This window comes from Podarcis raffonei, chromosome 16 (genome assembly GCF_027172205.1).
Source record: "Podarcis raffonei isolate rPodRaf1 chromosome 16, rPodRaf1.pri, whole genome shotgun sequence".
NCBI classification, from domain to species: Eukaryota; Metazoa; Chordata; class Lepidosauria; order Squamata; family Lacertidae; genus Podarcis; species Podarcis raffonei.
Genome location: NC_070617.1, coordinates 40651060 through 40676101, shown reverse-complemented (window position 1 = coordinate 40676101; position 25042 = coordinate 40651060). Strand labels below are relative to the sequence as shown.

The 25042-nt window shown below is 41.8% G+C and overlaps 1 protein-coding gene across 1 annotated transcript; it reads left to right on the top strand.

Moving 5' to 3' along the window:
- Positions 1–1556: 1556 nt before the first annotated feature.
- BRI3BP (BRI3 binding protein) lies at positions 1557–24661 on the top strand. The gene is made up of 3 exons (XM_053369927.1): positions 1557–1784; positions 9018–9120; positions 22671–24661. The coding sequence occupies exons 1-3, from the start codon at positions 1584–1586 to the stop codon at positions 23087–23089; spliced, it is 723 nt and encodes a 240-aa protein (XP_053225902.1). The 5' UTR covers positions 1557–1583; the 3' UTR covers positions 23090–24661.
- The last annotated feature ends 381 nt before the right edge of the window (positions 24662–25042 follow it).

Genomic DNA, 25042 nt, shown 5'->3' with positions numbered 1-25042 from the left:
GATAGGTATAAGTTTAGGTTTTGTATTTAGGAAGGGCTGGAACAGGCATCCAACCTTTGGCCCTCCAGATGTTTTGGACTACAGTTCCCATCATCCCTGACCACTGGTCCTGTTAGCTAGGGATCATGGGAGTTGTAGGCCAAAACATCTGGAAGGCCGAAGGTTGGAGATGCCTGGGCTGGAAGCTCAGTGATGGAGTATCTGCCTTGCCTGCAGAAGGTCCCAGGTTCTGTCCTCCTGGCATCTCCAGGTAGGACTGGGAATGTCCCCTGACGTTGGGAGGGAGTGGGGCTAGGTGACCCTGAGGGTCCCTTCCAACTCTACAACTCCTAAACACTGGAGAGCTTCTGCCTTTCAGTGCTGACAATACTCGGCGAGGTGGACCAAGGATCAGAATCTGTATGAGGCAGCTTCCTATGTTCCCAGGACTGCAGCATATCAATAAGATCCTGTGCTCATTTACCTGAGAATATTTGGGTTACTTCTGAATAGGCGTGCACAGGACTGCATGTTAGGCTGAAATCCGAAGGCCCACCGAAGTAAATACGCAGGGCCAGTGCTATCACTAGGCCTGCCAGGCAGCAGCTTACAGCTCAAGACCTCAGAGGGACGCAGTACTGATCTTTGAGGGACACAGCTTTATACAGAATATACTGTGTCTTATAAATAACTTGCAAATTTCAGCACTTGACCTGAAGGAATTAGTAAGAAAATTAGTAAAGGAAAAGGCACGCACAGTGAGATTTCCATGAACCTGAAATCGAAACTTTTAAGAGACTTAAATTTTAACATCACAATTCACAACATTATTCAAAATGACTTGTGCGCCAAAAACATTTTATTTTGTATTTGAAGATAATCAAAGGTTGTTGTGTTACATATTATTGAAATTTAAAATAAACTTAGCAGTTTTAACCTTTGCACTTTTCATTTTTTTTCCTACAAGGCATCCGTTTTTGAAAACTGGAGTTGTTGTTGTTGTTGTTGTTGTTGTTGTTGTTATTTTGGTGGGGTGCAAGTAGGTAGCCTTGCCTAGGGTGCAAAATAGCCTGGCACCACCAACACTGCCCACAATTCCCTTTTTAGTAGTTAGGTTGAATTTCTATACAGTTCCCAGGGAGTAAGCCCCACAGAAGACAGACTCCTAGAATGGTAGAGTTGGAAGCGCACCCAAAGGCCATCTAGTCCAACCCCCTGCAATGTAAACTGGGGAAACCCTGGCTGGTGGCCACCCACACTTCGGCCGGTTATAAATGACACATTCAAACAACCGCAACCAGGGGTTTGGGTGTGAAATGAACCGTAAAAAAGAGAGTTGTGAAGTAATACCAGGCCGGTCGGGGTCTCAAGGGCAAGGCCGGCCGGACTCCAGGTCCGCTCCTCTCTGAGGGAGGAAGCCGAGGCGACGAGAAGGCGGCCGCCACGAGGGGGCGCTGCCCCGCCGGGAAGGAAGGCGGCCGGGCCGCGAGGCGGGGGGAGCGCGGCTCTGAAGGGCCTCGGCCGCCCTCACGCTCGCCTCGCCGGCGCTCGCCGCTACGAGTAGGCCGCGGCTGGTGGCCGGCGGCGGCGGCGCGCGCGAGAAGATGGCGGCGCGAGGCGGGCGGCGGGCGCGGCTGCTGCTGCTCCTTTTCTGGCTCTGGCTCCTCTTGCTGGCGGCGCCCGGGGCCTGGTCGGCGCGGGGCCGCGGGGCCGACAAGCAGAACAGCCTCCGGAGGGCCGCCAGCGGCGTCTACCAGGGCGTGAGCGGCCTCTTCGGCGAGGAGAACGTGCGCGCCCTGCAGAAGGTGAGGCGCCGGGGAGGCCGCCGCCGCCGCCGCCGCGACGCCTGGCCCGGCCTGGCGAGGGGCAGCCCCGTCGCTCCCGGGCGGGGGGACGCGGATTCCGGTTTAATTTCAGTGGATAAAAGGGGGGGGGCAGGTGCCTTGCGATGGGGGGCGCGGGGAGCGAGAGGCGCAGGCAGTGACCCGGAGAGGCAACCTCCGTGTCCTCGGGTTTCTGTCAGGAAGGATAGTGGCTTGTCTCATGGCAAGAGAAGAATACTGTAACGGGAAACCCCCAACTTTACAGCGGCTGCAAAGATTACACTTGCCGAAGAATGAGGTGGAGGGAATGTCTGAATGGGTTGGGGAAATTTGGGCCATAGCAACCACAAGTAAGCGGACTCCTTTGCAAAAGAATACATAGGAAAACAGCCTGACGAACAGTATAGAAAGAATACGTGTAAAGCGGGCTGGGGGGGAGAAGCAGGTGTTCGTGGGTGTTCGCGCGCGCGCGAGGAATTCAGGGGCGAATGCTGCTTTCAGCCTTTCTGTCACAGTATTTCTTTATGATCTTCGTATTTGGTTCGTTTTTGTAGGCTAATAAAATGCAGTTTTTAAAAAAAATTGTAGCAGTAGTGATGGGTAGGGGTGAGCGGTAGGGGTGATTATTGGAGTTGGCGCTTGTCCTTGGCAGAATATAGTAAAAATAGGACTGAGGAATAGGAGTAAGGAATAAGAATGCCTTTATGATACCATCACTGATAAAATAATTGACTAATAGCAATGGGAATAAGGAATAATGAAAGAAGAAAGGACCAGGAATGTTTTTCGACCTTGTTTGCACAAAATAGTAATTGGACTAGGCAATAGGAATGGAGTTATGGCCCTGTGGTTTTGACAAATGAATTGAACTGAAATAGTAATGGCGAGACTGAAATATTCATAAGAATAGGGCTTGGGGGGGTCCTGAGGGGGTGTAAGGTGGATTAACAGCCCAGCCCTATCTCCTATACCTGCATACCTAGAAGAAAGCCCTGTTGAGTTCAATGGGACTTGCTCCCAGGTGAAGGGGGAACAGCACTGCAGCCTATGTATGTAAATAAGTATGTAGCAAAAATCATATTTTCTGTTGGACTTTGACACGGCAGCACAAATATTTGAAATTAATCATGAATGTCTTTATTATATGATTTATTAACTGCTTAACCCATTTTTTAGTTGTGTGTCCGTAAGGGGAATTTTAAGTATTTTTATTTTTATAAGTTTTGTTGCTGTCCAAAACATGTTTTGTGGGCAGCTTAGAAGAATATAAGACATAATCCTATTTTTTAATGAGACCTCTGGCTTTGACAAACACTCAGAACTGAAATAAATAGCAGTAGTAATAATTTTATGACCTTGTGGTTTTGACAAATAAGTTAACCTGAACCAATTATGATAATGATTTTAGTAAGTGCATTTATAACAACAGTAGGGGGAAGGGGGCAAAAGATAAAAGAGGAATTGATACTGCAATCCTATACAGAGGTACCTTGGTTTTTGAATGTTTCGGAAGTCGAATGTTTCGGTTTTTGAGCATTGAAAACCCAGAAGTAAATTATTCAGTTTTCGATCAAGCCTTGGAAGTCAAACATGCTACAAGGGTGAGTGCAAGATCTGGAGACCTAGCTGTTGCCTATTGAGTCTTGGTTTTCAAACGTTTTGGAACTCAAACGGCCTTCCGGAACAGATTACGTTTGAAAACCGAGGTACCAGTGCAATCGTCAGAAGTAAGCCCTAAATAGCTCTCCTAAATAGCTGTGCATAGGATTGCAGCCTGATAAATGATAAATAATATTTTCTTAGTGACCTCTAGCTTTTTACCTAAACGGATCTGAAAAGATTTCAGCATGGTGCCTTCAATAGATTAATTGAGCTGAAATATTTGTTGTGAAGTGCATAAGACAACTAGATGTTCTACACAATTTACTGTACTAAATAAATAAAATCCAATGATTTTATCTGAATGACTGCAGTCCAGTCTAATAAACAAATCAATATACTGTAATGATCTCTTATAAAAGGTGGGGAGGAGATGCTATGTGTTTCTACATTGAAAGTGGTCAGGACTCAAGAGCTGGTAAATAGTGGACCTTACAAGCCAACTTCTGCTGGGTCACCAGCTGGTTGCAGGTTTGTTTGTTTTGCAGAAGATTGTAAATTAGGCAAATTTCAATCTGATTGAGCAGAATATATTTAAAAATCCATTCAATTGGTGCAACTTTTCTTCACCTCTTTATATCAAGCTACACCTGTCAAAAATTCCCTCTTGCACACAAATAATCTTCCACTGGTTTGACCCGTGTATTGGTTGGCTGTCAAAATTCCTTTTTCTATCCAACTCTTATGGTGCAGGGGCACTGTCCTTCCTTGCAATTCATGGGAGCGTGTTAGTGGGACATCTCTCTGGGCTGCAGAGACCAAAGAACACATTGCTCACATATTCATATTGCAGGAGCCCAGTGTTCTTTTTTCCCCTCTGCTGGAAGAGCTCCTTGGGGTTTGAGTAGTGGAAAGCAGATAAATAACGGTGCAGAAGTGGCCATTTTCCCTGGCTTTGAAACCTGGGGAGGAGGATTCAAAATGGGAAAACTGAGGAAGATTTTGGTATCCTCCCTTGCCTCCTCCCAGCAGCTTCTCTAGGAGAAAATATATCCCTTAGACTACGGTTATGGGTGGTTGCAGGGCCGTCTTTAGCATATGTGCCGCTGGGGTGCAGAGATCCGCCCAGCGCCCCCAAATTTAATTTAGCCCCCAAATTAACTTTTGTTATGCTTATGTCAGACACCACACTTACGCCTTATGTCTTGTTTACAAAAGAAGGGAGGAAAAAGAAACAAACTTTTTTATTTGCTCACTTATTTGCAATACACTTATACTCAAGTATACAATACCACCACACTTAGATTTATAAGTATTGTTTTGGCATCTACTTAGGAGAAACATCAGTCGTGTCAAAGGTGCTGCTGACCCCACTGCCGCATAGTAGCACAGCTGCGGCAGCTCAATACAATACGTAACACAAAATTTTGATGTAAGAGTTAATTTCGTGTGCACGGCGCCATTGAGAATGACAAGCGCCATCGTTGAGTCTGAAGCGCTGCCATTGTGAATGACAAGCGCCACTGCTGGCGTAGCGCATTTTTGGTAAATGAGCGCACAAAGTCGAAAGTCCTTTAGTGAAACAGTAGGTATACATTTTGGTAATATCTAGGTATATATGTATTTTGTTTTTCTAGCTTGATCAAAATTATTTACTATTTTGTAACAGGTAGATAGTTAAGCGCTTAGGCGGCTTCAGTGGCGGGTGCCTGCTAGAATTCAGCGCCTGGGTGCCCCACACCCCTTGCACCCTGGGTAAAGACGGCCCTGGGTGGTTGCATCCATGACTTAGTCTTAGAGATTGAATTGTGAAAGGCAGACAGTAAAGCTTTGTATCAATTCTCTGTTAGAATGGAGAATGTAGATGCAGCTTTTCTCAGCAATGATTGCTGAAATTCCTTCCTGGGCTGCTACTTTAAGGAACCAATGGAAATCTCTTTAACTGGAATGTGCTTTTTTTAAGTGAAATTGCACATAAAGGTTTCTTCTCCTTCAATTCCTTTTCCATTTTTGTCATGCCTTTTAGGTTGTAAGCCTAAAAGGGGGGACTTTATTATCACTGACAATTTTTGTAAATCATTCTGGGGGACCCCCCTCTTTTATTTGCTGACGGGCAGGATATACTAAGTCCCTTAAATAAATACATAGGTGGAGGCATTGAACATCCAAGCCTGCTGCACCTATAAGAAATGGAAGGATTCCTTTGAGCTTGAACCTGGAGGACAGGAATTGAAGTGTTTCGGACACTATGGAAAAAGGGAACCCCAACTAATGACCGTGCCTCAATCTAGAAGACTTGTTTCTGTCTTTGACATATACCCACACTATTTGTATTTTTGCTCCTTGGCAGTACTTGCCTGACATCCTGCCAAAGCAGCACAGAAATTGATGCTTTTCCTTTCGTGACCTCCCTTTCTGCGTGATAGTGCTGTTTGACTGCAAAGCTTAGCATTGAAGCCAAGATGCTGTCACCATCTCTTTCTCTTGTCCATGGAAACCACAGCAGAAAGGTCATGTTTCCAAAAATGATACCTCTTTATGGGGAAGGGAAATTAGATAGGCAGAGGGTAGTGTGTATAGGAAATATTACGAAATAAGGGATACTTTTTATCCTTTAAATGAAATTGTGCTTATTGTTACGTGAGGGAACACACTGGTTCATTTTCCTTCAGTGCCTTTAGAAAAATGGAAAATGTGCCGCCTCCCCTTCCTATTCATCATAAGCTGATACCTGAGAGTCTCTTCAAAGTGCGGGTCTTGAAAACCAACTCACAGAATCATAGTTACAGGTAGGTAGCCGTGTTGGTCTGCCGTAGTCGAAACAAAATTAAAAAATTCCTTCCAGTAGCACCTTAGAGACCAACTAAGTTTGTTATTGGTATGAGCTTTCGTGTGCATGCACACTTCTTCAGATACCTGATATCTGATGCTTGAAAATTAAACCCAGAAAGCAAGATTTTGTTGGAGTTGTCCTACTTCTTGCTGCTTCTGAAGAATTGCTTATCAGACCCACATTGATTTATTTCTCTGCCAAGGAATTCCTGTGTATTAATCCCATGTAAGGCATTCTGCCAGTTCTTGTGGGGTACTATCCAGGCATCTCTTCTTGGGCAACTGAGTGTATACACAGAATGTTCTAACACTTCCCTGTGATTGTGCATTGCAGGGGAACATCAGAAATTGTTGGGCAGGGGGAGCTTGTTAGCCATAGCTGATAATTTCACCAAGGAGCCCCAGGATTTAAAAAGCAGTGCTCTGAAGCTTGCAATTTCTGGCATGTTCTATCTGAAGTCATGTACTTTTACTGTATTATTGAGTAGTTATTGTGCAACATAGTTATATTCTGCCAGTGGCATGGTGGATAGATGTAGGGATTATGCAGCCCCTATCCACAGGACTTTGCAGTCTTCATAGACAGCAAATTGAGGTGTAATATGGAGAGCTTGGAGATTTAAAAAATGGGTTGTGTGGTAAGGATGGAGAAAGCTGAAAATGAAGAAGGCAGTAAGAGAGAGACATCGTTGGAGGAGGAGGAGATGCTGCAATCCTGGGAACATAGGAAGCTGCCTCATAGCGAGTCAGATTCTTTGTCCATCTGGTGGAGCAGAACAGACTTGGGATACATACAGTTTATAAAATGAACATTAAAGGGTGGGATCTGTGATAGAGCACATACTTTGCATGTGGAAAGTCTGAGATTTGGTCTCTGGGTAGGGCTGGAAACAGCCTATGTCTGAAGGCCGCTGCTGATCTGTACACAATTCTCAGCTGCATGCAGATGCACACGTGGAAAGGAGGAGCAAACAGTAGTGGAAATTACAGTTCGTTGGTTGCCATCCGTCTGTCGTTGGAGACGATGGAGGAGTGCGCTTTTAAGGGTGAGGTCAAACTGCTAGAAGGTTACAGCACCTGCTGTGGCTTTAGAAACATGTTTTGTTGCAGTTGGGGCAGATGGAGGCATCCGGTTGTGCTGCTGCAGATGCACGACTTGACTATCTCCAAGCACTGTGGTCTGCAAGGGATTCCCACATGGTGGGGTTGATGATGCCAGCCTTCATGTCATGTTTGCAGACATCTTTATATCACAGAGTAGAATACTGCAAATGAGCTAGGGCAGAAGAGGGCAATGGAAATTGGGTTATGAGGGAGGAGCTAAAGGCCTCTCCTAGGTTAAAAAATGTTTTTCCAGATCTGGAAAAAAGCTAGTTTGGACACCTTTTCCTTGTTGCATAGTTGTTTGTTTTTACTTGGTGAGTGGGTTTTTTAAAAAAAGCAGCCTGAATTGGTACCAGCTCATCTTCCATATGCGGACCAGTCCATAATCCAGACATGGGAAGAATACTAAGCAATCTTCTGGTATAATTGGTTCATCTAACAGTAACATAGGAGCGATAGACATTGAATACTTGGTTAATTTTCACAAGGCTTTCTTCTAGCTCATTTACCAGGGTCATGTTTGAGCAGTAGCTAGTGTGCACAGAAGGTTTCTTTTTTTAAAAAAACCACACACTCTAGGAGAGTGGTTTAAGTGAAGCATAGTGTAGCCCTTCCAAGAGAAATCTTGAAGAATTGTGATGGAAGAAGAAAAATCAGAGGCAAGATTTTGTGGCATGCAGGAAGCTTACCAGCCATTGTTAGTTGTTCATTCATTTAATCTCCACCATAGGTCACAAGATACTGGAGACCTTGATGACACATATTTAATTCAGAAGAATGATGGGAGTCCATTGGGTTGGGTTGGTAATGAATAAAGCATGTTTATAATTTTATTTCACTTTCCCCCACTAATATACTTAACAGTTTTGTGCTGTTTGCCTGAAATTGCTGTCATTTGCAAAATAAAATAGTGACATGTGCATATCATTAACCTTCCTTAAAAATCTTGACAGTTGCACATTGGAATGTCAGGTATTTCTGTGAGTGTGAGAATCCCAAGAGTGCATATTTCTCAAATTACCTGTAATGAATTGGTTGAAAGTGTTTTGTTTGTTGTTGTTGGGTTTTTTTGGAATTGTTTCAGTTGTAGACTAGAAAAAGCAAATATTTAAAGCCTAATCTTAGCTTTGCTTCAGTCCATTGTAATCTACAGATTTCAGCATGCCTAAGTCATGTATAGCATAAAGCTGTTAATGTGCAAAATATTGATCAGTTATTGTCTCCCAACCCTGTGAAGTATCTCACTTCTGGGTTCCTGTCTCAGTGGCACATGCTAGCTTGCATCAGGTCCTAGGTTCTGTCTAGAGCATCTCCATTTAAAAAAGATCTCAGGTAGCAGGACCAGCTAAGATTTACTTGCCCAAGATTTGGGAAAGCAGCTGCCAGTCAGGGAACACTACTTTTGGACTAGTTTGATCAACAGTTTGACTCTATGTAAAACAGCTTCTGGGTTCAGCCCCAGAACTTATTTTCAGAACTTGGGTCCAAACCTAGAATAAGTGTGGCTCTGATCAAGTGCAGAGAACACTTCTCCTACCACTTTCAAATACTATGCCTGCCTTTGCATCTGTACATTTGATTTAAGGTTAAGAACTGTATGTAAGAGCTGGGGTGATAAATTCTTCAAGTATTGTAAGTGGAATAAAACTTCTAAGGTTTGTCTCTGCTCTGTTTTTCCAGTTTTTCTCCAAACTGACCGAGCGATTTGTATATGGTGTGGATGTTCTAGTAGATACATTTTGGAGAATATGGACTGATCTTCTGGATGTCCTTGGGATTGGTGGTACGTTTGAAATGCAGAGTTGGTTTTTCCTTCATCAGTGCTACTGTTTAATAAACTCATAGGTTCTGGAACAACTTTAAGGTAGGTTTTCTAAATATGAAGTAGTTTTGAAGCAAAATGGTATGTGCAGTTCCTTAATTCGATGGAAGAAACATAAATAGTTTGATTCTCAACAGTGGTAAGTATGGGCACCAACATGTTAAAGTTGACCTGCTGGGGTGGGGGAAGGTAGGGATCTGGTCTGCCAGGTGGAAAGGTTCCCTTCCCCTGCTGTAAGGCGATTGTTGTTCTCACTCAGGCATTAACCAGGATGGTTGAGGGTCAAAAGAGCCGAGGGTCAACCTTCACATCTCCTTAGATCCTGTCCACACCATCACGCTGCGCATGATGAAAAGCATCCATAAGATATCTTGTTTGCCACCTTGATCTTCTTTGGGGGGGGGGGAGGAAGGCTGGGATAATAAATAAATAAAAGGGCAAGCAGAAACCAAGGTCATCTCTTAAGATCTCTAATTTCATCCCCTGAAGGCATATGACAGATAAAAGTCATTGATGGTATGGGTGGAAAGTGGGCTTGTGGCTTAGGTTGCAATACTTAAATGGGCCCAATTGGATTCAAAGGGGGCTTGCTTCTAAGTAGAAATTTATAGGATTGCACTGTCAGTTATACTATGCCTAGAGATGGATTCTTGCCTAAGATGCAGGATTGAATACATTCTCTGAAAAGTTAGCATAACTCAATCGGACATTAGGCAACATCCTTTTTCCCTCTGAAAGGGCAAAGGAAAGAAAACTGCCTTGTGGTTTATTTGCTTCTTGTAATTGCTCAAGGGAAAAGAGGAAGGAGCCCTTTAAAAACCCTTTCCCCCTTACTTGATGAAGTAAATTGATGTAGTCCCTACAGAATAATTGTTGTGATAAAAGTCATTAAGATATATTTATGTTATATATAATCCCTTCTCCTAAGACAATGTATTTTGTAGGTGCACTATGTCAAATTGCTTACTTGGAGCTATGGGGGATTTTAATAATAACGCACTGGTGTTGGGGTGGGGGAAACTTATAGAAAGTTCATCCGCTTCTGTCTCGGTTATTATACATTCTTCTGGGTGGACCTTTCCCAGCAAACCTTTGCCCAGAATTCGAACTTCTATTTTCCCCTGTTTCCTGAACTTTCTCCTGGGTTGGGACATTTTGCATGCTTCAGTTAGCTGGGCAGCCAGTCTTTCTGTCTAGGTAGCTTTAGTCCTAGTTTATCTGCATTTGTTGGGAAGTAGAAAGTGAGCAAAGGCTTTTACTTGTGCAATAAAACCATCCTTTGAGGCTGCCTGAAGGGTTTTGTGTCATAATTTGTTTTTTTTTTTTAAAGATTTTTATTGAAGTTTTACAAAAAAGAAAAATAGAAATTCACAGAGTAAAAAACCTTAGATTACAGAAAAAAGAAACACAGAAAAAATACAGAAAAAAGAGCACAACTAATTAAAAAAATTAAATTTAAACAAAGAAAAAATAAAACCAATCCATTTTTCCAGTAACCTCAATTTCATATGCTTATGTTCTTGACCTCCTCGCACCTTCCCCTTTTTGTATTCCCATTCAAATATTTAATTCAGCAAATTCTTACCCTTTTTCAAATGTTTAAACTTTATACCATAACATATACTATGTCCATATTTTCAACCAATTATCAATACCTTTTTTGCATAATCTTATTAACTTTTATCACTAATTACCACTTATTACCAATCCAAGCACAGTTTAACACTCATTAATTTTATAGTATTTCTGAAGATAGTCTTTGAATTTCTTCCAGTCTTCTTCCACCAACTCTTCTCCCAGGTCTCGGATTCTGCCAGTCATCTCCGCCAGTTCCATATACTCTATCAGCTTCATCTGCCACTCTTCCAGGGTGGGTAGCTCTTGTGTCTTCCAATACTTTGCGATGAGAATTCTTGCTGTTGTTGTTGCGTACATAAAGAAATTTCTGTCCTTCTTTGGCACCAATTGGCCCACCATGCCCAAGAGAAAGGCCTCTGGCTTCTTAAGGAATGTATATTTAAATATTTTTTTCATTTCATTATATATCATCTCCCAGAAAGCCTTAATCTTTGGGCATGTCCACCAAAGGTGAAAGAATGTTCCTTCACTTTCTTTACACTTCCAGCATTTATTGTCAGGCAAGTGGTAGATTTTTGCAAGCTTGACTGGTGTCATGTACCACCTGTATATCATTTTCATAATATTCTCTCTTAGGGCATTACATGCCGTAAATTTCATACCTGTGGTCCACAACCGTTCCCAGTCAGCAAACATAATATTATGACCAACATCTTGTGCCCATTTAATCATAGCAGATTTAACTGTTTCATCCTGCGTATTCCATTTTAGCAGCAAGTTATACATTCTTGAAAGTGTTTTAGTTTTGGATTCTAACAACTCAGTTTCCAATTTAGATTTTTCCACCTGGAAACCTATTTTTTTGTCTAAGTTATAGGCTTCTCTTATTTGAAAATAGTGCAGCCAATCTCGCACCTTATCTTTTAATTTCTCAAAACTCTGCAGTTTCAGTTTATCTCCTTCTTGTTCCAATATTTCCCAATATTTCGGCCATTTGGCCTCCATATTGGACTTTTTCAGTGCCTTTGCTTCCATTGGTGACAACCACCTTGGGGTTTTATTCTCCAGTAAGTCTTTATATCTTAACCAGACATTAAACAATGCTTTCCTGACAATATGATTTTTAAATGCCTTATGAGCTTTAACCTTGTCATACCACAAATATGCATGCCACCCAAAAACATTGTTAAAACCTTCTAAATCCAAAATGTCTGTGTTTTCAAGAAGCAGCCATTCTTTCAGCCAACAAAATGCGGCCGATTCATAATAGAGTTTCAGGTCTGGCAGGGCGAAACCACCTCTTTCTTTAACATCAGTTAATATTTTAAATTTTATTCTGGGCTTCTTGCCCTGCCAGACAAATCTAGAGATATCTTTCTGCCACTTCTTGAAACAGTCCATCTTGTCCACAATTTGCAAGGATTGAAACAGAAATAACATCCTTGGCAATACATTCATTTTTATAGCCGCAATTCTACCCAACAAGGAAAGCTTCAGGTTTGACCATATCTCTAGATCTTTCTTCACTTCTAGCCAACATTTCTCATAGTTATCTTTAAATAAGTTTAGGTTCTTAGCAGTCATGTTAACCCCCAAATATTTAACTTTCTTTACTATTGTTAGGCCTGTCTCCTTCTGAAACCTATCTTTCTCAATCGGTGTTAAATTTTTCTCAAGAACTTTAGTTTTAGATTTGTTCAGCTTAAAACCAGCCATCCGCCCAAATTCTTGGATCACTTCCAAAACTCTTTTCGAACTAGATTCTGGCTCCTGTAATGTTAAAACTAAATCGTCTGCAAATGCTTTCAATTTATATTGCTTAGCTCCGACCTGAATGCCTTTTATCAGACGGTCCCTTCTAATCATATTCAATAGTACCTCCAGGACTGTGATGAATAACAATGGGGAAATTGGGCAGCCTTGTCGTGTGCCTTTCTCTATCTTAAATCCCTCAGTCACCATATTATTGACAATTAACTTAGCCTTTTGTTCTGAGTAAATTGCACTTATACCATTTTCAAACCCTTGACCCACCCCCATCCCCTGAAGATTTTTCTTCATAAAACTCCAAGAAACGTTGTCGAAGGCTTTCTCCGCATCTATAAAGATTAAAACTGCTTTGGTGTTTATATTCACTTGCAACTTCTCCAGAATGTTAATTATGTTCCTCGTATTGTCCGACAAGTGTCTACCCGGGAGAAAGCCTTTGTGTCATAATTTGAGCCCCAAGGTCCCCAGTTCTTTTATTGTAATGCCTGGATTATTCCAGTTATTGTCTAAATATAATTTTCTAACTATGTACACTTCTGATAATTCTTTCTCACTTTGCCGTACTGTACAAAAAGCCACCTTGTTCCCCTGTTAATTATTGCAAGATCCAGGCAGTCGTTGCCTTCCCTGGCTTAGTGTATGGTCTTGCATTTTTGAGAGCCTGGTGCTCTAGCTATTAGCTTCCAGCCTCCAATCATCATAAGTTATTTCTGGATGCTGTAACATCGTTGTCACTCCTCACACATTAATTCATTTGAAGGGGGAAAGAGTGTTAAAAGGAGCCCTGTTCTCAGCATCAAGCATAGGCTGCTCCCATGGGCTCATGGTTTCAGCTGAAGTGGGCAGCCTCCACGTGTTGGGGAGGCTTTTCACTTCAGACCTTTCCCCAGTGCATGGACAGCATGGAGGCAAGGCTGGCAGGAACAAGGGAAAAGGGCGTGCAAATTTAGCTTTAAAGTTCCTTCACGCATGAAGAGAGAATGCCTGGACAGGGCTCACTGGAAACGCTCTTCTGGGTTTGTTGGCCTCTTCTCTGCTACATTCTTTATTTCCTATGCATTCATGCCCTTCATCCTGGTCTGCTGAGAGATCAGCTCCTGCAATATCCCTCTTAACTTTACTCTGTTCTTCTACACAGCTAACCTTCATTTACCACTTCTCATACTTGGGGTAGGAGGGGAAGGACTTCACCCTAGTCTTCCTCAGAGCATCTCCCTCCCTCAGTCAGCCAACTCTCTTCCAAGGATGGGACAGTTGGTTCTGCCAATATTTGAACAGGTAGAACCACTGAGACCCCATACCCAGCTCATCAACACTTCCCACACACTCCTCCCTGGTCAATGCTGGGGCTGCTGGAATTGGGACGTTGCCTGGCCCAGATGCCATGCATTGATCAGCAGTACTGCTGCAGCTTATGGAAGCAGCTGCCCCAAACCATAGCATGAACCTCTGTCATCCTGTTCCTTGGACAGTTACAGTTGCTCCATTCAGTTGTAGCTCCATTCATAGTTCACAGCTGAACCAGGGACCACACAGCATTCTCCAAGCTCTCTCAAGTTTTATGTGTGAAGTTTTAGTAGCAACAGTAGTAGTAATTTTCATCAGAAAAAATATAAAGTGGTTTGCAAAGAAAAATATATAAAATAATAAACATTAAATGGAAAACATCAAAATCTATAAATAGTGCAAACTATAAAATGTCAAATTCCATAACAGAATTTCCACTCACTTAATATACTTTTAAGAACTCAGCTAGATTGGTAAAGAAAAAGTGTTTTATATGTGTTTTATATGTGATATAACGCTGTGACACCAGATGGCGCTGTGGAGTCCAGTCTTTCCCTACCAGATTTCCCTGTATGAGTTTACAACAAGTTTAACTGAACTGCTTCTTTGACGTGTCTAGATCTAGCCTAGCACTCACTATCCACATCTACTAACACACCTGTACATCAATCAATCTGAAGACAGCTACCTACACTCCTTAACAGTTATAGATCCAATTATCCTCTGAATACATATACAAAGACTGCCTAACGCTAGAACTACACAACCTGTACATATCGGTACAAAATATAAATCACAGTCCTTATCTGGTATAGGTGTTAGAAACAAAATACAGATGTTGTGGGGTGGGGTGGGGATCACATAGTTAAAATATGTAGTTGGGATAGAAGCCTTAGCAGTTCAATCATGTGCCTATCCATTCAGAAGCAAGTCCCATTAAGTTCACTGGAGCTTTCTCTCAAGTAAATGTACACAGCAGCCTAAATAAGCTTTCTTATAAGAATGTTATTTTATCTGACTTCCTCCTTCAGGAACTATGGGCCAGTAGTTAAAACTACCCATGTAACAACAACTCCCCGTCAATGATAGTGTACAAGTAAGCGACTTGAATAGGACTTTATGGGAGGGATTCTGTTGAGCTATGGCAGTCATTCCATCAGAACAAGCTTTTCAGCTTGCCAGGTGAAACAATTTCCCCTCCTCCCCACACACTGTTCTGGGGGTTCCCCCGACCCCCACCTCAAGCTAAGTGCAGGCAGGGGGAAGTCCATTTGTGCTGGCTTCCACTAGTGGGACCCATTACTTTAATCCCATCCTGTGTAAATGCAAATATTACACAATAAATTCTCTTGGGGGGTGCAGAGTGCTGCTTGTAACTAACGCCAGCTGTAAATGCATCTCCTTAAGAGATTGATTATGCCATCCCATGACAGGGTTAGAGGAAGGGCATTTTATGTTTGCCCTGTCGAAAATTAGGAATTTTAGTTTCCTGGATTGCTTCAGTGGAAGGAGAGTACCACCAGGGAAGTGGGAATAGGTTGTACCTCAGTCGTAGAGAACATTCTTTGCATGCTGAAGGTCCCAGATTCAATCCCTGGTATCTCCAGGCAGAGATGGGAAATACTTCTCAGGCATTGTAGGCAGTAGTGATGTAGATCAGGCATCCCCAACCTGTGGCCCTCCAGATGTTTTGGCCTACAACTCCCATGATCCCTTACCACTGATCTTGTTAGCTAGGGATCATGGGAGTTGTAGTCCACAACATTTGGAGGGCTGAAGGTTGGGGATACCTGATCTAGATGAACCAATAGTCTGACTTGATGTAAGGTCCCTTAAGATCCATCTCTTCTCCCTCTCTGATCTCCATTCCAAGAGGTCTTGCCCAGAATACCTCTTTGCTCCCCTTCAAATCCTTCCTCAAACCTATTTTTCTTGTGAACTCTTTGGTTTTAATCCTATAGTCCTTTCCCTTCACTGCAAAAAACAAAACAAAAACCCAGCATTTTCTTATCTTTATCCTTGCTTTTCTCCCTCCTCCACTCACTCATTCTGTCTCCCTCAGTATCAAAAATTAGAGGGAAAGCTCCTTGCGGCAGAAATCTGTCTTTTTATTTTCCTCTTTTTTAAATTTGTTTCCTGCAAGGTTTTGGTGTATATAAATAATAATTTCTTTTGTATCGTTGGTAAGCATTACAGGAGGTGAGGCAGTGTATTATTCTCCTGCCGCCATCTTTAGAAACTACTATATATGTTCAACTCTTTCTTTTTTTTTTATAATATTTTTATTAAACAATTTTTATATTCATACAAACAAAACATACATAAACAAACAGAAGACAAAAAACAAAACAAGAAACAAGTACCATTTCATGTCCTAATTTCTTAAACCTTTCTTCCTCGACTTCCTCATACCTCCCGTTTCTGTATTCCAAATTCTAATCAATTGTTCAGCAAATCTTCCCTTATTTTGCTATAAATTTAAGCTAATCATCCTTATTCTCCTTGTCTTAACCATTACTAATAGTAACCATTTACTTTAGTCCAACATCATTCTAACTGTCATTAATTTTGTAATATTTCTTTAAATAGTCCTTAAACTTTTTCCATTCTTCTTCCGCCGCTTCTTTTCCCTGGTTTCGGATTCTGCTCGTCATTTCTGCCAAGCCCATGTAGTCCATCACCTTCATCTGCCATTCTTCCAGTGTGGGTAGATCCTGTGTCTTCCAGTACTTTGCAATGAGTATTCTAGCTGCTGTTGTAGCATACATAAAAAAAGTTATATCTGTCTTTAACACCCCTTGGCCGACAATGCCCAAGAGAAAGGCCTCTGGTTTCTTAGGAAAGGTATATTTAAATACCTTTTTCAGTTCATTATAAATCATTTCCCAGAATGCCTTAATCTTCGGGCACGTCCACCAGAGGTGAAAAAATGTACCTTCCTTTTCCTTACATTTCCAACATTTATTGTCAGGCAAGTGGTAGATCTTTGCAAGCTTGACTGGGGTTATGTACCACCTATAAATCATTTTCATTATATTTTCTCTTAAGGCATTACATGCCGTAAATTTCATCCCGGTGGTCCACAACTTTTCCCAGTCAGCGAACAAAATATTATGACCAATGTCCTGAGCCCATTTAATCATAGTTGATTTAACCGTTTCATCTTGTGTATTCCATTTCAGCAGCAAGTTATACATTTTTGACAAATTCTTAGTACTGGATTCTAACAGTTCAGTCTCTAATTTTGATTTTTCCACCTGGAAGCCAATTTTACTGTCCAATTTAAACACTTCATTTATTTGATGATAATGCAACCAATCTCTCACCTTCCCTTTTAATTTTTCAAAGCTCTGCAATCTCAATTTGTCCCCTTCCTTTTCCAGAATTTCCCAATATCTTGGCCATTTCGACTCCATATTTAACTTTTTAACTGCCTTAGCTTCCATTGGCGACAACCACCTTGGAGTTTTATTTTCCAGCAAATCTTTATATCTGACCCAGACATTTAATAGTGCTTTTCTGACAATATGGTTTTTAAAACTTTTGTGCGCTTTAACCTTGTCATACCACAGATATGCATGCCACCCAAAAATATTGTTAAAACCTTCCAAATCCAAAATGTCTGTGTTTTCAAGAAATAACCAATCTTTTAGCCAGCAGAAAGCTGCCGCTTCATAGTACAGTTTAAAGTCTGGCAGGGCAAACCCCCCTCTTTCCTTTGAATCCGTTAATATCTTAAATTTTATTCTGGGCTTCTTGCCCTGCCAGACAAATTTAGATATATCTTTCTGCCACTTCTTGAAACAGTCCATTTTATCCATTATTTGTAATGCTTGAAACAAAAACAACATTCTTGGCAATACATTCATTTTTATAACTGCAATTCGGCCTAACAAGGAAAGCTTCAAGTTTGACCAAATCTCCAGATCTTTTTTCACTTCTGTCCAAGTTTTTTCATAATTGTCTTTAAATAAATTCACATTCTTAGCTGTCATATTCACACCCAGGTATTTCACTTTTTTAACCACAGTCAACCCCGTCTCATTCTGAAACCTTTCTTTTTCAATCTGTGTTAAATTTTTCTCCAATACCTTAGTTTTTAACTTATTCAATTTAAATCCTGCCATTTGACCAAACTCTTGAATTATTTCCAAAACTCTTTTCGTACTAGCTTCTGGCTCTTGTAAAGTAAGTACTAGGTCATCTGCAAATGCTCTCAATTTGTATTGTTTAGCTCCGACCTGAACCCCTTTAACCAACTGGTCCTTCCTAATCATATTAAGCAAAACCTCCAGGACCGATATAAAAAGTAATGGGGAGATAGGGCACCCCTGACGTGTCCCTTTTTCAATCTTGAACTCTTCTGTTACCACATTATTTACAATTAATTTTGCTTTCTGTTCAGAGTATATTGCACCTATACCATTTTCAAACCCTTGGCCTACCCCCATCCCCCGGAGGTTCTTCAACATGAAACTCCAAGATATATTGTCAAAGGCTTTCTCGGCGTCCACAAATATCAAAACAGCCTTAGTATTTATATTCACTTCCAGCTTCTCCAAAATGTCAATTATATTCCTTACATTATCCGACAAATGCCTTTTCGGGAGAAAGCCCGCTTGGTCCCCATGAATCTCCTCCATCAAAACTCTTTTCAGTCTCTTTGCTAAAACATCAGCAAAGATTTTATAATCCACATTTAGTAACGAGATGGGTCGGTAGTTCTTAAGTTGGGTCTTTTCAGTCTCTCTCTTTGGTATAAGTGTAATGTAGGCCTCCCTCCACGTGTCTGGTGCCCTTCTCCCCTCAATGATTTCATTGCAGACTTCCTTCAAAGGTTGTATAAGCCCTTCCTTCAAAACTTTGTAATATTTGGAAGTCAGTCCATCCGGTCCAGGTGATTTGCCCAACGTCGTGTTTTGAATGGCATCTTCTATTTCCTGTGCTGATATCTCCTGGTTCAAAATTGTCTTACTTTCCTGCGAAATCTTTTTCAGCCCATTTTTCTCGAGGAATTGTTGTATATCTGTTTCTTTCTGCGGCCCTTGTGTATACAGTTGTCTAAAGTAGCTCTGAAAACAGTTCCTAATTTCCACTGGGTTGCATATGTTCTTTCCCTCCACTTCTAAGTTTGTTACCGTGTTGAGTTTTTGTCTCTTCTTTATTTGCCAAGCCAATAACTTGCCACATTTATCTGCAGATTCAAAAGTCTTTTGTCTCATTTGTTTAATTTTCCATTCTATTTCTTGATTCATCAGTTCCATATATTGTGTTTGGTACAGTTTAATTTCTCTTAAAATCTCTTGCGATTTTGGCTTCAGTCTTAATTTCCTTTCCCCTTCTTTTATCTTTTCCAAAATTTTCTCTTTCCTCTCGTTTTGCTTTCTTTTCTTTAATGTATTTTGTTGTATCAAAAACCCTCTCATCACGGCTTTACTTGCGTCCCATACTATTCTTTTTTCTACTTTAGTCCTTAAATTGATTTCGAAGTAATCTTTCAGAGTTTTTTGGGCCTTTTTACAGATCTCCTCGTCTCTAAATAAGGTGTCATTCATTCTCCATCTGAAGGAACCAGTTGTTGTTTGCTTCATCACCATCTTTACTGCGTTATGGTCGGAGAGAGTTTTTGGGCAGATTTCCACTTTCTTTATATTCGACGCCATACTGCTAGTCACCCAAATTTGGTCAATCCGAGTCCATGTCATTTTGGCTTCAGAAAAGAAGGTTCCCTCTCTCTCTAATGGGTGTTTTGTTCTCCAAATGTCAATCAAGTCCATATTGTCAGTCATTTCAAAAAAAGTTTTTGGTAGTCTTCCATCTTTTGTAACTACCTGTCTTTGTGCTTTGTCCATATTTGTTGAAACTACTCCATTCATGTCCCCCATCATGATTAATTTATAATCCATATAGTCCATTAAAGTCTCATGCAACTTCTTAAAAAATTCTGCTTTCCCTTCATTTGGTGCATATATTCCCACTATCAAAAATTTTTCTCCTTGGAATTGAATTTCAATTGCCAAATATCTTCCTTGGTCATCTTTAAAGATTTGTTTCGGTTGTAGATTTTCCTTTGCGTAGATCACCACTCCTCTCTTTTTTACTCTGTCTGAAGATATAAATTCTTGTCCCAGTCTCTTGTTTATTAATAATTTTCTGTGTGCTCTTGTCACATGAGTCTCTTGTAGGCAAATCAAGTCCAATTGGTCTTTCTTTAGAGCATGAAATATATTTTTCCTTTTTCGGGGATTGTTTAGACCGTTACAATTCCAGGTTAGAAGTTGCAAAGCCATGATGGGGTTACTTGCTTCCTCCTACAGCTCCCAGTTGTTGTTCGTCTTTTGTCGGTGGTTCTGTGTCCGTATCTAGTGATCCCTTGCTTGAAGGGTGTCCTTCTCCTGGATAGGTCTCTTTCTGTAGGTCTTCTTCGTGTTCTCCCAGGAACTTGTCTTTATCACTCACTGTTTTTATTCTTCTTTTCTTCCCCTTGTATTTAAAAGACAGGCCTTGGGGAAACTCCCACCTGAATAGTATGTAGTTCCTTTTCAGCAGTGTCACCAAATCCTTGTAAGGACCTCTTGCATCCAAAATACTTTTGGGAATGTCTTTAAAGATCTCAATATAGAAATCTTCAATTCGAAGGGTTGTTTGGTAGTGCAGGTTCAATATTTTATCTCTCTCTTCCTTGGATCTTAAAGTTATCAGGCAATCTCTGGGTCTATTCTTCCTCTGCCTTATTCCCAACCTAAATGCACTCTCTATCTTGAACTCTTCTTCTTTCAGCTCCTGCTTCCAAAAGTCAGAAAACTCTTTTGTCAGGTAATCCACCAAGTTATCTCCTTCCTTTTCCGGCACAAGTCTGATCCTTAAGTTCTTCTCCTTGCGTTGCATATCCTGCATAGAAAGTGCCAGTTCATACTCATCTAGTTTCCTGTACACCGGTGGAAATTTTTCCTCAGCAGCAGTAGCAATTTCCTTAGCTTCCTCAGCTATCTTTCGTGTTGTGGATGAATCTTCCAGTAATTTCCCAATTGCTTCTGCATTGGAGTTCACTTTGTTCCCGAGGTCAGTTATACTTTTAGTATTTAAATCAATTTTCCCAGAGATTTCTTCAATTTTCTTATTTGTTTCAGCACCTTGCTTCTTTAGTTCCTCTAAAGAGTCATTTATTTTCCCCAATGCCTTTGCAAACGCTTCCTCAGAAGACATTATTTTCACTTTTGCCTTTGTGACAGCTGCAGTTCCCGAGGCCCCTGATACAGAGGCCCTTCTTTGCATAGAAAGATCGGCTTTGTATTGTCTACCAGATCTCAAAGTTGTTTCTTGTGAGTCTTCTTTCTGTTTACCATCTGCCATAACAAAGTCTTTCACTCAAGGTCATTCCCACACTCTTAAGCTGTCAGAAGAAAAAAGTTCTCAGGTTTTAAATTCCACTTGTTGCTGAAACTGTTCACAAATCCTCTAGAGGGCGTAAAGTCAGTTCTTAAACTTCAAGTTGTTCCCACACCTTCCAAAAGGCAAAAGCCCTCCTAGTCCCTTTCTTTGTAAAAGATCCAAATCAATAGTATCCTGCAGATAACTTACTATGTAGCAAAATAGAATGTTTCAAGTTGAGAGTAGCCAAAGTCAATATTACAGTTACTTTCTAACCTTTTTGTAGCGACCGTCCTTAGCCGGTTCCTTTCCTCCAGCAGTCCGACCCCCAGGTAGAGGAGCAACGGTAAACAGTTCAATTTCTTTTAAAACAGGCAGGAAATCCCTTTAAAGTCTTCTCCCCCCCCCCTCCTGCCTTCTGGGGAGGGAGTTCTTTACTTGGTGTTGGATTTCTTAGCTCGCAAACTCTCCTGTCAAAAGTTACAGCTTAAATGCCTTTCGCTTTAATCTTGCTGCAGAACGGAAAGCAGACTTCCTTTTTAGTGCTTGTCCGTCTCGGTGCCCAATTTCTTTAATTTTAGCGTCCAATTTTAATATAAGCTCAGTCCTACTCACGGAAAGTTGCTCTTTTTTAATCCGAATTCTCGGGAAGAAGTCAGCGCTCTCCGCTAATGGCGACGCGGCTTCGCTTCGCAGGCTGGGTGAAAGCGACTCTCAGCACCGCTCCACACACCCTCCGCTGATCCTTAGCCTTTAAAAAGGCTATTTCACAACGTCGGGGGGGCGCAAAGGTGCCCGCCGAGTCTCCAGTTCACAGGCTACGCGCCTGTGATTTTTGAGGGTCCTTGCTCCGCCGTGAGCTACGGGACCCGAACCCGCGAAGCAGATCTCTCCCGGAGCTCCGGGAGAAATCCGCCATTAAGCGCTGGCGCTAACCCGGAAGTCCGGAAGTCAAACTCTTTGAAAGGGTCAGCCAAGTGGGCTGGACTCTTTGCTCCCCTTCAAATCCTTCCTCAAACCTATTTTTCTTGTGAACTCTTTGGTTTTAATCCTATAGTCCTTTCCCTTCACTGCAAAAAACAAAACAAAAACCCAGCATTTTCTTATCTTTATCCTTGCTTTTCTCCCTCCTCCACTCACTCATTCTGTCTCCCTCAGTATCAAAAATTAGAGGGAAAGCTCCTTGCGGCAGAAATCTGTCTTTTTATTTTCCTCTTTTTTAAATTTGTTTCCTGCAAGGTTTTGGTGTATATAAATAATAATTTCTTTTGTATCGTTGGTAAGCATTACAGGAGGTGAGGCAGTGTATTATTCTCCTGCCGCCATCTTTAGAAACTACTATATATGTTCAACTCTTTCATTCTTCTGCTGAAATAGTTTCCTGCTTTTAAAGCATCATTTAGGAGTTTTCTCCTTATTCTTTTAATTATGGTATTATTCATAGCTGTATCTACAAAGGTATCTACAAAGGTATCAAATAAAGCTTTCTCTGTTTGAATTTTCAGGTTCCAACTTGACCCATTATTTCAGCCCTGGGTCCCTCGCCAACAACCCCACCCGTGCTCTTTTGCTGATTGGTGCCATCTTGCTGGCTTATTGGTTTGTCTCTCTCCTCCTTGGGTTCTTCTTCTATCTCTTACATGTGCTGTGTGGCCGCTTCTTCTGGATCGTGAGGGTTGCCCTCTTTGCACTTTCTTGTGTGTACATCCTTCAGAAATATGAAGGTGAGCCAGAACATGCTGTCCTTCCACTGTGCTTTGTAGTTGCTGTCTATTTCATGACCGGACCTGTTGGCTTCTATTGGAGGAGGAACAGCCACAGCACCCTTGAGGAGAAGATTGACCATCTTGACAGCCAGATCCGACTCCTGAACATACGTCTTTCTAGGGTGATCGAAAACATGGATCGAGGAGGTGACCAATGAAACATGGTTTATCTCACTTTCAACACCAGCTCTCTAGGAAATCACCAAGCACTGTCTCTAGTTCATGAAAAGTTAGCGAAGCAACAAGCCAACATGGATAAAACAATGTGCAACATTAAGCCGTTAAATGTTAACATTAGTTTATCTAGACAATATACTGAAAGAAAAAAATGCACTTGTAAGATAAGATTCTTTAGCTGTATATTCAGAGATTTTCCTCCATGAGTAGAATTTTATCCGCTTACTTTTTTCCAAGCATTTAGAACATATTTTGTAAAAGGTTTTTATAAAGGCATATTGAGTAGTCTATTTAAAATTAATTAAAAATTAAAATGAGGTTTATGCAGATTTGACATTTTGAAGAGAGAAAGCTTAAAGAATTCTATCAAAAGCTTTCGTTATGAAAAATGTGGGGGTCAGCTTCTCATTTTTATAATTTAATCCCCCCCCCCCGCTCTCACCAATGACTTACTTTCATTACCTCAAGTTGCCTTTTTATATGATTGCAGTGGAAGGAATTTCTTCTAATTAGAATAGAAGATCACACACCATGGGTCTTAGTGGCAAGGGAGGAGGGCATCTGTGGGACACAAAGTGCTCTTTAAAGAAGAACTTGTGGGTTTTTCTGTGTTTTTCCCTTAGCTGGCCAAATTGAAGCAGGGATTGGGAACCTGTGGTCTTCCAGACTTTGGTGGGCCGTTGACCATGATAGTTGAGTCTGGTAGATATTAGAGTCCAGTAACATCAGCAGGGCCACAGGTTCCCTATCCCTGCTGTAAGAGTTTCTCCCATGGACTTAGCAGAGAGAGCAGTTCACGCAGAAGGCTGCATTCTTGCTCCTTTGTAGTGAATGCAGTGAATCCACTCATGCAGGATCTCCATTAGCAATGTGTAAAGGTGCACACCTCCAGAACCTCTTGCAAAAGCCCTCTTGCCACAGATACAATGGGAATTAAAAGCATTCCTAATACTCCTACCCAGTGGTTTTTTTGAGGTGGTATGTGCTGGTACAGCATACCACAATCTCTGTTTCCCAGCCACCATCTTGCCACTGCTGCCGCTAGCCCACCCCCACCCCCGCTTGTTTGCTCGCTCGTTCTCCGCACCTGCCTGGCTTTGGGAAGGAGGGAGCAGGACACCAGGATCCTGACAGAGCCTTGTGACTTGTGCCTCATTCCCAAGCTGGGCAAGCACTTCCTGGGCTTGGGGAATGAGACACGTGGTTCTGTCAGCATCCTGGTGCCCTACTATCTTCTTCCAAAAGCCAGAAGGACGGGCTTTAAAAAGGAAACTGGAGGGCCTTTGGACCCTGTCAGAGCCTCCTGCCTCTGTCCCAAAGCCAGACAAGTGCTTCCTGAGCTTGGGGGAATGAGGCACAAGGTTCTGCCAGGATCCTGGAGCCCTGCTGCTTCCTTCCCTTAGCCCACTTGACTTTCCTTCCTCCAGCTATTTCTAGGCAGTGAGTACCAGCACCTTATTTTCTAGGGGGGAAGCACTGCTCCTACCTAATCCCCACCTATTTTAATGCCACTTCAGCTGGAAATAACTAACAACAAAAAACAGCTTTAGTTAAATAAAAGTGACTGGAAATGAAGGCATTGTGCACAGTGGTGGCAGTGCAGAGTTGGCCTTTGCGATAAAATATTTTCCAAGCAGAAGGAATGTTAAACAGAAATTATGCACCACTGTCTTTAAAAGGGGGGTGGGGTGGGGTGGGGGATCCTGTCAGGACCCTCTACATCAGGCTTCCTCAAACTCGGCCCTCCAGATGTTACTGGCCTACAACTCCCATGATCCCTAGCTAGCAGGACCAGTAGTGGTCAAGGATGATGGGAATTGTAGTCTCAAAGCATCTGGAAGGCCGAGCTTGAGGAAGCCTGCTCTACATGGGGGAGCAGTGTATAAAATGATATTGCAAAGACATTGGCTGCTGAAATCTTTCTCAGGACCATT

Coding starts and splice junctions, on each gene's coding strand:
- BRI3BP (XM_053369927.1), top strand. CDS start 1,584: ATGGCGGCGCGAGGCGGGCGGCGGGCGCGGCTGCTGCTGCTCCTTTTC. Junction 1,785..9,017: donor ACGTGCGCGCCCTGCAGAAG/GTGAGGCGCCGG, acceptor CTGTTTTTCCAG/TTTTTCTCCAAACTGACCGA. Junction 9,121..22,670: donor GGATGTCCTTGGGATTGGTG/GTACGTTTGAAA, acceptor TTGAATTTTCAG/GTTCCAACTTGACCCATTAT.